General features: G+C 41.6%; 2 protein-coding genes across 3 annotated transcripts in view; one reads left to right on the forward strand and one right to left on the reverse strand.

Moving 5' to 3' along the window:
* fam13c (family with sequence similarity 13 member C) overlaps positions 1–251 on the forward strand; it is a gene marked incomplete at both ends in the record, with an annotated part of 22,507 nt that extends 22,256 nt beyond the window's left edge. The window contains one exon of the mRNA XM_080835768.1: positions 146–251. Within this exon, the coding sequence (XP_080691894.1) occupies positions 146–251 (106 nt within the window). The remainder of the gene's footprint in view (positions 1–145) is intronic.
* Positions 252–4,791: 4,540 nt separating this feature from the next.
* The window catches only part of phyhiplb (phytanoyl-CoA 2-hydroxylase interacting protein-like b), a gene marked incomplete at both ends in the record, with an annotated part of 46,904 nt that continues 36,695 nt past the window's right edge, over positions 4,792–15,000 (reverse strand). For both annotated transcript variants that reach the window (XM_080834154.1, XM_080834155.1), the window contains 2 exons: positions 4,792–5,178; positions 5,717–5,879. In XM_080834154.1, the coding sequence (XP_080690280.1) occupies positions 4,792–5,178; positions 5,717–5,879 (550 nt within the window). The remainder of the gene's footprint in view (positions 5,179–5,716; positions 5,880–15,000) is intronic.

Below are 15,000 nucleotides of genomic sequence, written 5' to 3' on the forward strand. Positions count from 1 at the left end.
AATCCAGCGTCTGCGTTGCATACAATGTAGTGATGGCTGTCAGGCGATGCCTAATGTTTGTATTGTGTGCATGTTGTCTACGTGTGTGTGTGTGTGTGTGTGTGTATGTTGTCTACGTGTGTGCGTGTGTGTGTGTGTGTTGCAGGTCGGAGCTTCTTGCGTGCCTGAGGGAAACACGAGTAGAGAAGAGGAGGAGGAGGAAGGCCCTTCGTGAGTTTGAGGACAACTTCAGTCGTCAGATGGGAAGGTAGGAACTCACTCACACACACACACACACACACACACACACACACACACAACCCACGCACCACAGATATGGATGGACAAGCAGCTAGGGTTTGGGTTTAAACACATCTTTTAATGAGCAGTATATGTTAACTTTTGGCTTTTCCAAACAAACAATCAAACGAACATGAACAGGAAGAAAGCGAGAATAAAAGTCAAGACACAGGTCCACCAAAAAACAAAACCAAACCAAAACAGAAACAAAAAAAAGAGTCTATATTTCTAGACTGCATGGCTACTCAGCGACACACAAAAGAAACAGAGCAGGAAAAAGGAGGAGGCAACTGAGAAAGATAAATGCTTACGACTTTATACACAAACGTCTCTACAGACGCATCGGTGAACAACAACAACAAAAGAATATAGAATTTTATCTTCCATTCCTCAGCTATCCCTAGATGTACAAAACTAGTTCAGCAGTAAGGCAACACAGGGGTTACATCGCATTTACTCATGGTTGTGATCTCACTTCCTATGGTTGTGATCTCACTTCCTATGGTTGTGATCTCATTTCCTATGGGATTTATCTCACTTCCTATGGTTGTGATCTCATTTCCTATGGTTGTGATCTCACTTCCTATGGTTGTGATCTCACTTCCTATGGTTGTGAACTCATTTCCTATGGGATTGATCTCACTTCCTATGGTTGTGATCTCACTTCCTATGGTTGTGATCTCATTTCCTATGGTTGTGATCTCATTTCCTATGGTTGTGACGTCATTTCCAGCGGTTGTGATCTCTCTGTTTTGTTAGTTGTAGTTAGTTTCATGTGTGTGTAAGTGTGTTTTAAAAGGACGCCACAGAAAGAATGTGTGTGTAAGTGTGTGCGTTTGTGTGTTTTAAAAGGACGCCGCAGAAAGAGGACCGCATTCCTTTGGCCGAGGAGTATGTGGAGTACAAGACCCTCAAAGCCAAACTGCGCTTGCTGGAAGTGCTGCTTAGCAAACAGGAAACCACAAAGACAGTGTGAGGGAATCTCTCTCTCCTTTTTCTTCTTCCCTGCCTCTCTCTCTCTCCTATCTTTCCCCCCTGCCTCTCTCTCTCTTTTATACGTACAGATTGAATGAACTCAGTGGTTGGACCAAAATATTTTCTTTTGTTCTTTTTTTAAAAATTGTATTTGACATGTTTGTGTGCCATTATGACACTTCAATGCACTTTATTGTACATATTTTATTTTGATTGATGAACTCGAAACGGAGTACCAGAAGATAGGATTGTGTGTGTCATGTAAGATGAAGAGAGAGAAAAGGCCTTCTGATGACAAAGATGCAACTTAAAGAACGGTTCTATGATGTAGTATGTTCGGTTACACTTTATTTGAAGCCGTCTACATAAGGGTGACATGACACCGTCATAAGAATGACATGACACATGTCATACACATTAATGACACGTTATTTTTGTTCATGACTGTTGTCATAATGTGTCATTCGGTGTTTGTAGGGTTAGGGTTAGGATTAGGGTTAGCTGTGTGTACAAACACCGAATGACACATTATGACAACAGTCATGAACCAGTCATGAACAAAAATAATGTGTATGACATGTGTCATGTCATTCTTATGACAGTGTCATGTCACCCTTATGTAGACGGCTTCAAATAAAGTGTAACCGTATGTTCTGTAGTGACCTACACTAAATATGCCACCAAGGTCCAAGACCAGGATCAGCCTCGGCTCAGAACCAACTGGCAGAGACAAATTCACAAAAATAAATATGATGTACATAATAACGTACCTCCATCTCTAAAAATATGGCACTTTACTTCTGATCAGAATTACAAACCAAAGCCAAATCATATGCAATTTTTTTCACAGGACTTGCGATTGTAGAAGGATTTTTATGTAATTCTGGACCAATTAGAGGAGCCTTTTGAAAAAGCAGGAAGTCCAGGTGGGATCCACCAATGGCAGGTGACACTGCTGATGTCATGAATATTCATATATCAGCTGTCACAGAAATACAGTAGATGACTAAAGTTATGCAACAACGAGTGCTAGCGCTGTAAATCGGTTAATTGAGGGTTTTCTATCGATGCTAAATGCATACATACAGTAGATATAGAATATCCTGTAAACTTCAGTCCATAATTTGTTAAACTGGACTTTATATGCGTTGAGATGAAGACCAATTACAGTATACTATGCAGCTAGTACACAACGAGGACAGGGTTTATAAGTGCTACAGTATACATACTAAATAATCAGAGCATGGGGGAAGTACAGTAGGCATGTGAAGAAACATCATCTTCCTCTGTGATCGGAGAGCAACGCACTGAACACACAGCAGTTGGCGCTCCTCCGTTGACTTTATGAAAGCTCCCGATGAAAATAAACGCAACAAAACTAACGTAATTTACTGCATATAAACCGAAACCTCCTCTGCGAGTACTATCCCTGTGTGTGAAAGGAGTCTGATTCTCCTAGAACCATATGAGTTGTTTCTATGGTGACCGCTGCTCCAACACTGTTAAGTGCAATTCCGCTCGAGGAACTATTTCCTTCCGAAATTCCATCCCCCACAATTCCTTTCTCCGACAGGCTTCACTGCTGCCAACTGATACAATCTCGTTTTCGTATTTATTTTGCATGCCAACCAACGTACACCTGTTGACTTGTGCTACAATCAGATATGGAAATATATATGTATTTATATATGTGTGTGTGGTATTTGTCCCAGACTGGATTTGCGTGTACACAACATCCTCCGTGATGAAGTAAAAACAAAGCTGAATGTTAGCTTTTAGTGCACGTTGTTTCTGAATTTGTCAATATATACATTTATTTATTTATTTTTCCGTTCCATTGTGAAAGCTCTTCTTTTGGTATTGTGCACTTCGGGTTCGGTCCCTATTTTCTATACAACAGTTAAAAAATAAATATTTTTGTATCTATCATCTTCTCGTGTCTATTCTGTTTTCAAAACACAGTATACTGCACGGCTTCAGCCGGTTCGAATAAATAACAATAATAATAGAAACAACTGATGAACGACAATAAGGTGGATGTGCTACATGTCAAAAACGTTTCTCAAGATTTAATTTTTATGCTGCAGGTACAAACCTATCATGCTTTTCTTTTTATTTAAATTTTTAAAATGTTATCCAGCAATTAGACGTTGTTAATGACTAGATAACACAGATGTTAACACAGGTTTTTATTCGCCTGGTAGAATCAGATACCTTTGTTCATCTAAAGCAGCTTCATCAGTGTGTTGAATCTTTTTCATGTTTTGCTTCGTCTTCTTTCCTTTGACTGCTCCTCACCATGGAAACACCTTAACACTGCAGTGCTCTAATCAGGAAGTGGGTGGGTAGGGGTTAAAGGTCACTGTTAGAAATTTAGCCAGTGAGAGATTTAGGGCGTAACATTTGCAGAGTCATCCTTTTGATTTGCCGCCGGGACTTCGATGTCGACGACACATATAGAAAAAAAAAATGGGACCCAAAACATGTGTCTAACCATAGATAGTGGGGAAACAGACAAAGGGAAACTGGAAGGGAGAATCGAGCCGGTCAAAGTCACAGGAAACGAGCGTTTGGATTGGTCAAGAGCGGTAAACGCATGCCAGCCAAAGCATTCTGGAGCGCTAACAGAGTTAACATGGGTAAGACCACGGAGGTCAGACAGAGGTCAGACGGAGGTCAGACGGAGGAGGAGCAGTGAAGGCGGGGGGGGGGAGAGGGCGACACACACGACAGAGGAGGTGGTGGTTGCTGACATTCAGTGTCCTGCGTTAATGAACGCTACACCTGGAGGTACGGTGCACAGCAGGACACTGTAGAGCTGCTGACGTCGCTGCTGACGTCGCTGCCCTTGTGATGCTGAAGTGTCCCATGCTGAGGTTGACTGGGACCAGCTGCTTGGGTCCCTCTCTCTCTCTCGACGATGATGGGTGCTCGTTGAGGTCGGGCGGCTGCTTGCCGATGAGTTCTCCGGGTCGCGCACTGATATGTTTAAACACGGTAGTGGCTTTGGGAAGTGAAGTGAGAGCAGTGGGCTAATACTGATCAGCAAACCCACTCTAATGTTCAGGGACACACAACAGGCAGGAGAGTGGGACAGTATACAATGCCAAGGGGAACAGGTAACAGGTCGTTGGGCTAGGGTGGGGGGTGGGGGGTGGTGGGGTCATACTCAGCGTCCCATACTGCTATCGTTGGGTGAGGAGGCACAAAATGGGGACAATCGGAAGAAGGGAAACTTGTTTGAGACTTTCTGAGGTGTGTGTTTGGCACCCCAGAGTAAAGGGGGCAAGGTTAGGTGACAGAAGAGAGAGAGAGGGGGGGGGCGTAGGTAGGATAAAGCCGGAGAGCATCGGAATCTTGTATGGGGGGGTGGTTTTAGGGGTTTAGCGTCCCACGCTGATGTTGCAGGTCTTGCAGTTGGGGTCCTTCTTGGCGTTGATGAGAAGAGAGAGAGGGGGGGCGTAGGTAGGATAAAGCCGGAGCATCAGAGTCTCGGTTGTGGGGGGGGGGGGGGGGGGTCGGGGGGTTTTAGGGGGTTTAGCGTCCCACGCTGATGTTGCAGGTCTTGCAGCTGGGGTCCTTCTTGGCGTTGATAGTGGACGTGCCCATGAGCTGATGGCCGCTGATCTCCGCCACCTGGCCCAGCGCCAGGTCCACGGGCTCGGTGAAGATGACCTCCAGGATGACGTCCTGTGCGTGGTGGAAGGAGAGCCGCCCGTCCTCGCCCTCGCCATCCTCCCGCGTGCACGTCAGGAAGCGGTTGTCGGTGAGGTCCAGCGCCGGTAGCCGCTGCTTGCAGAAGTCGTCGCCCTCCGTGCCCTCGGGCGCGATCACGAGGATGACGAAGTGGTACGCCGTGTACATGCAGTAGAAGTCGCCGAAGTAGAGGTTGGTCTTGGGGTGGAAGAGCGTCTCGGCAGGCACCTAGATAGATAGATAGATAGAGGAAGAAGGAAGAGTGTGTGATTATTGGGAATGAGTGTGTGTGTGTGTGTGTGTGTGTGTGTGTGATAGATAGATAGATAAATAGATGGATACTTTATTGATTCCGAGGGAAATTAAGGCCATCCAGTAGCTTACACTTACAAAACAAACATGAATCACAATAAATACAAAAATCACAATAAAATACAAAAACACAAAAACAATACACAAAGGGAGAACATGTACACATGGGGGTGGGGTGTTTACATATAACATATACATATAACATTGTGCTTAACATGAGACAGGGCTGCAAGTAGTGTAAAGTAGTGCAAAAGTGTTCCTGTGCATGTTTGGATAGTGCAAAGAGTCCTGTGCTTGTGTGTGTGTGGGGATAGTGTAAAGTGATATAAATACTTAAATAAAGGAAAGACAGTCCAAGGGGCTAGTGTAGCCAGTAAAAAAGTAGAAAAAAATGTAGAAAAGGATGGAAAAAGGATGGGCAGTGGGATGGAATAAAGTGTGATAAAGTGTAAACCTCGAAGCGGTGGCGCCCGTAGGGGGAGTCCTGCGGAGGCTTGCCCGTGTTGAACTCCGTGTTGCAGCTGAAGAGGACGCCGTGGAGCTTGCCGCTGATGGGCGAGCCGTGGCTGCCGCTGTTGTCCTTCATGTAGGGGAGCATCTTGTTGCCCTGGGACTCTCTGAGGGGGGGGAGACAGAAGGCATTAAGAAGTGTGTGTGTGTGTGTGTGTGTGTGTCTGTGTGTGTGTGTGTGTGTGTGTGTGTGTGTGTGTGTGTGTGTGTGTGTGTGTGTGTGTGTGTGTGTTCATGTACGGGAGCATCTTGTTGCCCTGGGCCTCTCTGAGGGGAGGAGACAGCGTAACCTCACCGTTATGCATACATAAATCACACATACATAAGGAGAACATATTTACACGGAGTTTAAACGGAGATTACAGATACAGGAATGGGTCTGACCCTGTACAAGTCAACCATGAGGTACTCTGAGAGGGGAACGCTAAAGGGAGAACTGGGAAGAGTTAAAGGGAGAACTGGGAAGGACGGAGAGCTAGAGGGAGAACTGGGAAGGGCGGAGAGCTAGAGGGAGAACTTGGAAGGACGGAGAGATAAAGGGAGAACTGGGAAGGACGGAGAGCTAGAGGGAGAACTGGGAAGGACGGAGAGCTAGAGGGAGAACTGGGAAGGACGGAGAGCTAGAGGGAGAACTGGGAAGGACGGAGAGATAAAGGGAGAACTTGGAAGGACGGAGAGATAAAGGGAGAACTGGGAAGGACGGAGAGCTAGAGGGAGAACTGGGAAGGACGGAGAGCTAGAGGGAGAACTGGGAAGGACGGAGAGCTAGAGGGAGAACTGGGAAGGACGGAGAGATAAAGGGAGAACTGGGAAGGGCGAAGAGCTAAAGGGAGAACTGGGAAGGTGAGGTACTCTGGGAGCGGAGAGCTAGAGGGAGAACTGGGAAGGTGAGGTACTCTGGGAGGACGAAACAGTCCATGGAAGCATGGTGCAACTCTGACATTTCTAGGAAGTTTTAATATGCCCTTGGATTTCCTGGCGTTAGAGATTAATGAATACACTTTGCATGGCTTAATTTCTCTCGAGGCGAGTAACTTCTAAAATGATTACACGCGGGTGTGATAAATTGCCTAATTAACATGCTGCTGAATACCACTCATGAATCAACAGGAGCCGGGCTGTGAGTTTAGCACCATCATGCTTTTGAAACACTATGATCAGTTGGGTCAAATATAAGCCTACTGGTAATATTCCTCCTATACACAAGTGATCTCAAATTTTTAATTCAACATTTTGTGTTTATTTATTTAAAATGTAATTTAATTTGTGCACAGTGTGGAGCGAAGACCCTTTAACATTTCACTGCATTTGTTGTATGTGACAAATAAAACACTTGAACTTGAACTTGGGTTACATTACTCCTTCTGCGAACCACACCATACTACACCAAACCAAACCATACCACAATACACCATACCATACCATACTACACCAAACCAAACCATACCACAATACACCATACCATACCACACCATACCACACCATACCACACCATACCATACCACACCACACCATACCATACCATACTACACCAAACCAAACCATACCACAATACACCATACCATACCACACCACACCATACCATACCACACCACACCATACCATACCACACCACACCATACCATACCACACCACACCATACCATACCATACTACACCAAACCAAACCATACCACAATACACCATACCATACCATACCACACCACACCACACCATACCATACCACACCACACCATACCATACCACACCACACCATACCATACCACACCACACCATACCATACTACACCAAACCAAACCATACCACAATACACCATACCATACCACACCACACCATACCTTGCCTACAATTGAATCTGGCTGAAGCTTTCTTTAAAAGTAAACTTAGTAAAAGTCGAGTTAGGTCAGGTTCTGACCTTGGTAAAGGTTGTGTAGTTGTAAGTGTGACATGATGGATGTCAATGTTCTGGGTGATCAGGTCGAGAAAGTTATACGCACATATGCACCAATGCCAGTCCTGACTTTTACTAAGATCCTCCTGTGACTTTTAAGGTCGGTGAGACCGTGACTGTCACGATGAGAATTAAAGTCATATATTCATTTTATTCATTACATGTAAATGCTATTCAGTATCAGAACTACTGCTATGGTTCAACAGGAACAGCATGGGGGACAAGGAAAGCTGCTATGCTGTACCAGACATACCTTCCCAACAAGCAGGGTATGAAACCTATTAAACCTACTTCATAGCGTTTATGAAACCTAGTAAACCTACTTCATAGCGTTTATGAAACCTAGTAAACCTACTTCATAGCGTTTATGAAACCTACTTCATAGCGTTTATGAAACCTAGTAAACCTACTTCATAGCGTTTATGAAACCTACTTCATAGCGTTTATGAAACCTACTTCATAGCGTTTATTAAACCTAGTAAACCTACTTCATAGCGTTTATGAAACCTAGTAAACCTACTTCATAGCGTTTATGAAACCTACTTCATAGCGTTTATGAAACCTACTTCATAGCGTTTATTAAACCTAGTAAACCTACTTCATAGCGTTTATGAAACCTACTTCATAGCGTTTATGAAACCTACTTCATAGCCATTATTAAACCTAGTAAACCTACTTCATAGCGTTTATTAAACCTAGTAAACCTACTTCATAGCGTTTATGAAACCTACTTCATAGCGTTTATGAAACCTACTTCATAGCGTTTATTAAACCTAGTAAACCTACTTCATAGCGTTTATTAAACCTAGTAAACCTACTTCATAGCGTTTATGAAACCTACTTCATAGCGTTTATGAAACCTACTTCATAGCGTTTATGAAACCTACTTCATAGCGTTTATGAAACCTAGTAAACCTACTTCATAGCGTTTATGAAACCTACTTCATAGCGTTTATGAAACCTACTTCATAGCGTTTATTAAACCTAGTAAACCTACTTCATAGCGTTTATGAAACCTACTTCATAGCGTTTATGAAACCTACTTCATAGCCATTATTAAACCTAGTAAACCTACTTCATAGCGTTTATTAAACCTAGTAAACCTACTTCATAGCGTTTATGAAACCTACTTCATAGCGTTTATTAAACCTAGTAAACCTACTTCATAGCGTTTATGAAACCTAGTAAACCTACTTCATAGCGTTTATGAAACCTACTTCATAGCGTTTATGAAACCTACTTCATAGCGTTTATTAAACCTAGTAAACCTACTTCATAGCGTTTATGAAACCTACTTCATAGCGTTTATGAAACCTACTTCATAGCCATTATTAAACCTAGTAAACCTACTTCATAGCGTTTATTAAACCTAGTAAACCTACTTCATAGCGTTTATGAAACCTACTTCATAGCGTTTATTAAACCTAGTAAACCTACTTCATAGCGTTTATTAAACCTAGTAAACCTACTTCATAGCGTTTATGAAACCTACTTCATAGCGTTTATGAAACCTACTTCATAGCGTTTATTAAACCTAGTAAACCTACTTCATAGCGTTTATTAAACCTAGTAAACCTACTTCATAGCGTTTATGAAACCTACTTCATAGCGTTTATGAAACCTACTTCATAGCCATTATTAAACCTAGTAAACCTACTTCATAGCGTTTATTAAACCTAGTAAACCTACTTCATAGCGTTTATGAAACCTAGTAAACCTACTTCATAGCGTTTATTAAACCTAGTAAACCTACTTCATAGCGTTTATGAAACCTACTTCATAGCGTTTATGAAACCTAGTAAACCTACTTCATAGCGTTTATTAAACCTAGTAAACCTACTTCATAGCGTTTATGAAACCTACTTCATAGTGTTTATTAAACCTAGTAAACCTACTTCATAGCGTTTATGAAACCTACTTCATAGCGTTTATGAAACCTACTTCATAGCCATTATTAAACCTAGTAAACCTACTTCATAGCGTTTATTAAACCTAGTAAACCTACTTCATAGCGTTTATGAAACCTACTTCATAGCGTTTATTAAACCTAGTAAACCTACTTCATAGCGTTTATTAAACCTAGTAAACCTACTTCATAGCGTTTATGAAACCTACTTCATAGCCATTATTAAACCTAGTAAACCTACTTCATAGCGTTTATTAAACCTAGTAAACCTACTTCATAGCGTTTATGAAACCTACTTCATAGCGTTTATGAAACCTAGTAAACCTACTTCATAGCGTTTATGAAACCTACTTCATAGCGTTTATGAAACCTACTTCATAGCGTTTATGAAACCTACTTCATAGCGTTTATGAAACCTAGTAAACCTACTTCATAGCGTTTATGAAACCTACTTCATAGCGTTTATTAAACCTAGTAAACCTACTTCATAGCGTTTATGAAACCTACTTCATAGCGTTTATGAAACCTACTTCATAGCGTTTATGAAACCTACTTCATAGCGTTTATGAAACCTACTTCATAGCGTTTATGAAACCTAGTAAACCTACTTCATAGCGTTTATGAAACCTACTTCATAGCGTTTATTAAACCTAGTAAACCTACTTCATAGCGTTTATGAAACCTACTTCATAGCGTTTATGAAACCTACTTCATAGCGTTTATTAAACCTAGTAAACCTACTTCATAGCGTTTATGAAACCTACTTCATAGCGTTTATGAAACCTAGTAAACCTACTTCATAGCGTTTATTAAACCTAGTAAACCTACTTCATAGCGTTTATGAAACCTACTTCATAGCGTTTATGAAACCTAGTAAACCTACTTCATAGCGTTTATTAAACCTAGTAAACCTACTTCATAGCGTTTATGAAACCTAGTAAACCTACTTCATAGCGTTTATTAAACCTAGTAAACCTACTTCATAGCGTTTATGAAACCTAATAAACCTACTTCATAGCGTTTATGAAACCTAGTAAACCTACTTCATAGCGTTTATGAAACCTAGTAAACCTACTTCATAGCGTTTATGAAACCTAATAAACCTACTTCATAGCGTTTATGAAACCTAGTAAACCTACTTCATAGCGTTTATGAAACCTAGTAAACCTACTTCATAGGGTTTATGAAACCTACTTCATAGCGTTTATGAAACCTACTTCATAGCGTTTATGAAACCTACTTCATAGCGTTTATGAAACCTAGTAAACCTACTTCATAGCGTTTATTAAACCTAGTAAACCTACTTCATAGCGTTTATGAAACCTACTTCATAGCGTTTATGAAACCTAGTAAACCTACTTCATAGCGTTTATTAAACCTAGTAAACCTACTTCATAGCGTTTATGAAACCTAATAAACCTACTTCATAGCGTTTATGAAACCTAGTAAACCTACTTCATAGCGTTTATGAAACCTAGTAAACCTACTTCATAGCGTTTATGAAACCTAGTAAACCTACTTCATAGCGTTTATTAAACCTAGTAAACCTACTTCATAGCGTTTATGAAACCTAATAAACCTACTTCATAGCGTTTATGAAACCTAGTAAACCTACTTCATAGCGTTTATGAAACCTAGTAAACCTACTTCATAGCGTTTATGAAACCTACTTCATAGCGTTTATGAAACCTAGTAAACCTACTTCATAGCGTTTATGAAACCTACTTCATAGCGTTTATTAAACCTAGTAAACCTACTTCATAGCGTTTATGAAACCTACTTCATAGCGTTTATTAAACCTAGTAAACCTACTTCATAGCGTTTATGAAACCTACTTCATAGCGTTTATGAAACCTACTTCATAGCGTTTATGAAACCTAGTAAACCTACTTCATAGCGTTTATTAAACCTAGTAAACCTACTTCATAGCGTTTATGAAACCTACTTCATAGCGTTTATGAAACCTAGTAAACCTACTTCATAGCGTTTATGAAACCTACTTCATAGCGTTTATTAAACCTAGTAAACCTACTTCATAGCGTTTATGAAACCTACTTCATAGCGTTTATGAAACCTAGTAAACCTACTTCATAGCGTTTATGAAACCTACTTCATAGCGTTTATTAAACCTAGTAAACCTACTTCATAGCGTTTATGAAACCTAATAAACCTACTTCATAGCGTTTATGAAACCTAGTAAACCTACTTCATAGCGTTTATGAAACCTAATAAACCTACTTCATAGCGTTTATGAAACCTAGTAAACCTACTTCATAGCGTTTATTAAACCTAGTAAACCTACTTCATAGCGTTTATGAAACCTAGTAAACCTACTTCATAGCGTTTATGAAACCTATTTATAAAAACCTGGCAGTCTATGAAACCTATGAAACATATATCATAGAACTAGTAGTCTATGAAACCTATGAAACTTATATCATAGTAGTCTATGAAACCTATGGATTATCAGCTGCAGTTTGCAGTCAGAGTACAGTGCAGAGTCAGACTTCCATTAGTATGTGTGTGTTACTTGGGTTGAAAGCCCCACGGGGCACACTTTGCCAACGGAGGATTAACAAAGGTCAAAGTGCAAGGTCAGAGAAAAACAGGATTGAAAATCAACAACCATTCTATGAAATGTATTATTTTATATTACTTTTTATAAATAATATATTATTATGGGAGGGCTTGCATTAGCATCTACAGGAGAGGAAGAGGAAGATGAACACTGATGGGCGGGCTTGTGATATAAATAGCTGTGGCGTATCGCAGGGGGAATATGCCTCTGGTAAGCAGATGCGCTCGAAGCCACGCTGATCTGAAATAAATGTGGAGAGAAGAAAGAGCCGGCAAAAAACTATATTTAAAGGAAAGTCTTTTTCTCTCTAAAGAGCCAGTCATCTTTTTTAAAGCACGCCATCGACCACTCTATAGCAATCACACTTCTTGCTATTATACAGGCTTCAGGAGATGGTTCAGGCGATGGTTAAGAGACTTTCATTGGATTCCTATGTGGGTTCCCTTTGCCCTGTTAAACCCACTTTAGTTCATGATGGTCCAAACAGCGGAGAAATGAAAGGTTAACCGCCTATTCAAGTAAAACGCTTAACGACAAGCGGTCGTTAACGTCACCGTCACTCTCGTTAAGAGGCACAGGTGACATGAATCATGGCTTTCAGCTTTAACCCACACACACACACACACACACACACACACACACACACAGACAGGTGAGCCTGAATCAGTGAATCATGGCTTTAACCCACACGATCCTCCTCATTACCCACTTCCTGTTCTTTCCTCCAATCATTTTGCTTGTTCCTGCTGTCACTGCACGGCTGTTTAGTGAATGTAATCTGATTAGACACGTCCTGTCTCTAATCCACCATTGCACAATCCCACAATGCAATGCACACAATATTGTAAATAAAGTTTTTCCTGTCGTCACAGTGTGTATATGATTATAAATATTTTGTAAATACTGGCACTGAGTATGTACACATTTTGGGAATACTCTAGAATACTGCAGAATACTATAGTAACAGTATGTTAAAGCATTATAGGCTATACTAAACTGTCCCATATCTAATTCATTATTGTGATGAGAGAGAGTGTAGTGTTGTTTGCATTCAGAAGATTCAGTGTTGACTATTACAGTTCTAATTAAAACAGCAAGCGACGCAATTAACAGTCGACTATTTTGGACACAGGATTACAGGCCGACTGGCTACGTCTAATCTTCCGTCCTAATTAACGAGAGTAGGATGCATTACTAAACCAGCAAGCTTTGCCGAGCTCACATGGACGCTCCATTAACTGGCTTTCTCAATTTGGCAACACTTGTGATAAGATATGCAACCACAAGAATAGCTCTCCAATATCCGCTGTCGTCAACAAAGATGCCGGCTACTGTCCTTGCTGCTCTCAGACTTGCTTTATAAACATCGACTCTGACAAACACACACACTCACACACTCACACACACACACACACACACACACACACACACACACACACACACACACACACACACACACACACACACACACACACACACACACACACACACACTCACTACTGGCCCTGACAACTCTGACAAACACAGAAACACAAACAGAACAAAAAACTGCCCCCCACCTGCGTTTCCTCTTAGACAGCTAGCTTACATTTTTCCTGAATGAATAAAGATGGACTACAAGTTTTGATTTTCTTGTGTTTACTTCTTTCACCCTCTGCAATTATTCATACAGGGTCGATGTTAGAAACCTGACAGAAAACAGAACAGAAACAGAGTCTGCAAGACTTAATTGGACTAATCGTTCTCCCCTAAAAATAACCACTGACATCACACGGGTGATTTAACTCCTATTGGGGTTAGTCCTGCAGTCTTCTGGTCACAGCGTTTCTTTTATTTGATTATGGAGATTCAAATGGACCACTAGACAATGTCTAAGATAGTGGCTTTTAATATGAGTGGGATCTTTTGTGAATACTACCTTTAATATGAGTGGGATGTTTTGTGAATACTACTTTTAATGTGTGGGATGTTTTGTGAATACTACCTTTAATATGTGTGGGATGTTTTGTGAATACTACCTTGAGGGCATTCTAGGGAGGGCCAGGGACACAGCCTGTCTTCAATTTGATTCTTGAGTTTCAAGCGGACCACAATGTCTAAGATAGTGGTTTTTAATATGAGTGGGATGTTTTGTGAATACTACCTTCAGGGCATTCTAGGGAGGGGCAGGGACACCACGTGAGGTAGACAGAGTTTTATGACCCATCCCCCCGCATAAAATCTATCCCCGTCCATGATGTCACCCTCCTACATAATACCTGCCCCCCCCCCCCCTACATAAAATCTGTTGCCTTCCATGATTGCCACACACACACACACACACACACACACACACACACACACAGACACACACAGGGGGGTACGTACCGCACGTGGTCGAAGTACTCTTTGTGCACACACACACACACACACACACACACACACACACACACACACACACACGCATGCACACACAGACACACACACACACACACACACACACACACACACACACACACACGCACGCACACACAGACACACACACACACACACACAGACACACACACAGACACACACACACACACAGACACACACACACACACACACACACACACACACACACACAGACACACACACACACACACCCAGGGGGGTAGTACCGCACGTGGTCGAAGTACTCTTTGTGCACACACACACACACACACACACACACACACACACACACACACACACACACAGACACACACACACACACACACACACAGACACACACACACACACACACACACACACACACAGACACACACACACACAC

This window comes from Sprattus sprattus (genome assembly GCF_963457725.1).
Source record: "Sprattus sprattus genome assembly, chromosome: 3".
Taxonomy (NCBI): domain Eukaryota; kingdom Metazoa; phylum Chordata; class Actinopteri; order Clupeiformes; family Clupeidae; genus Sprattus; species Sprattus sprattus.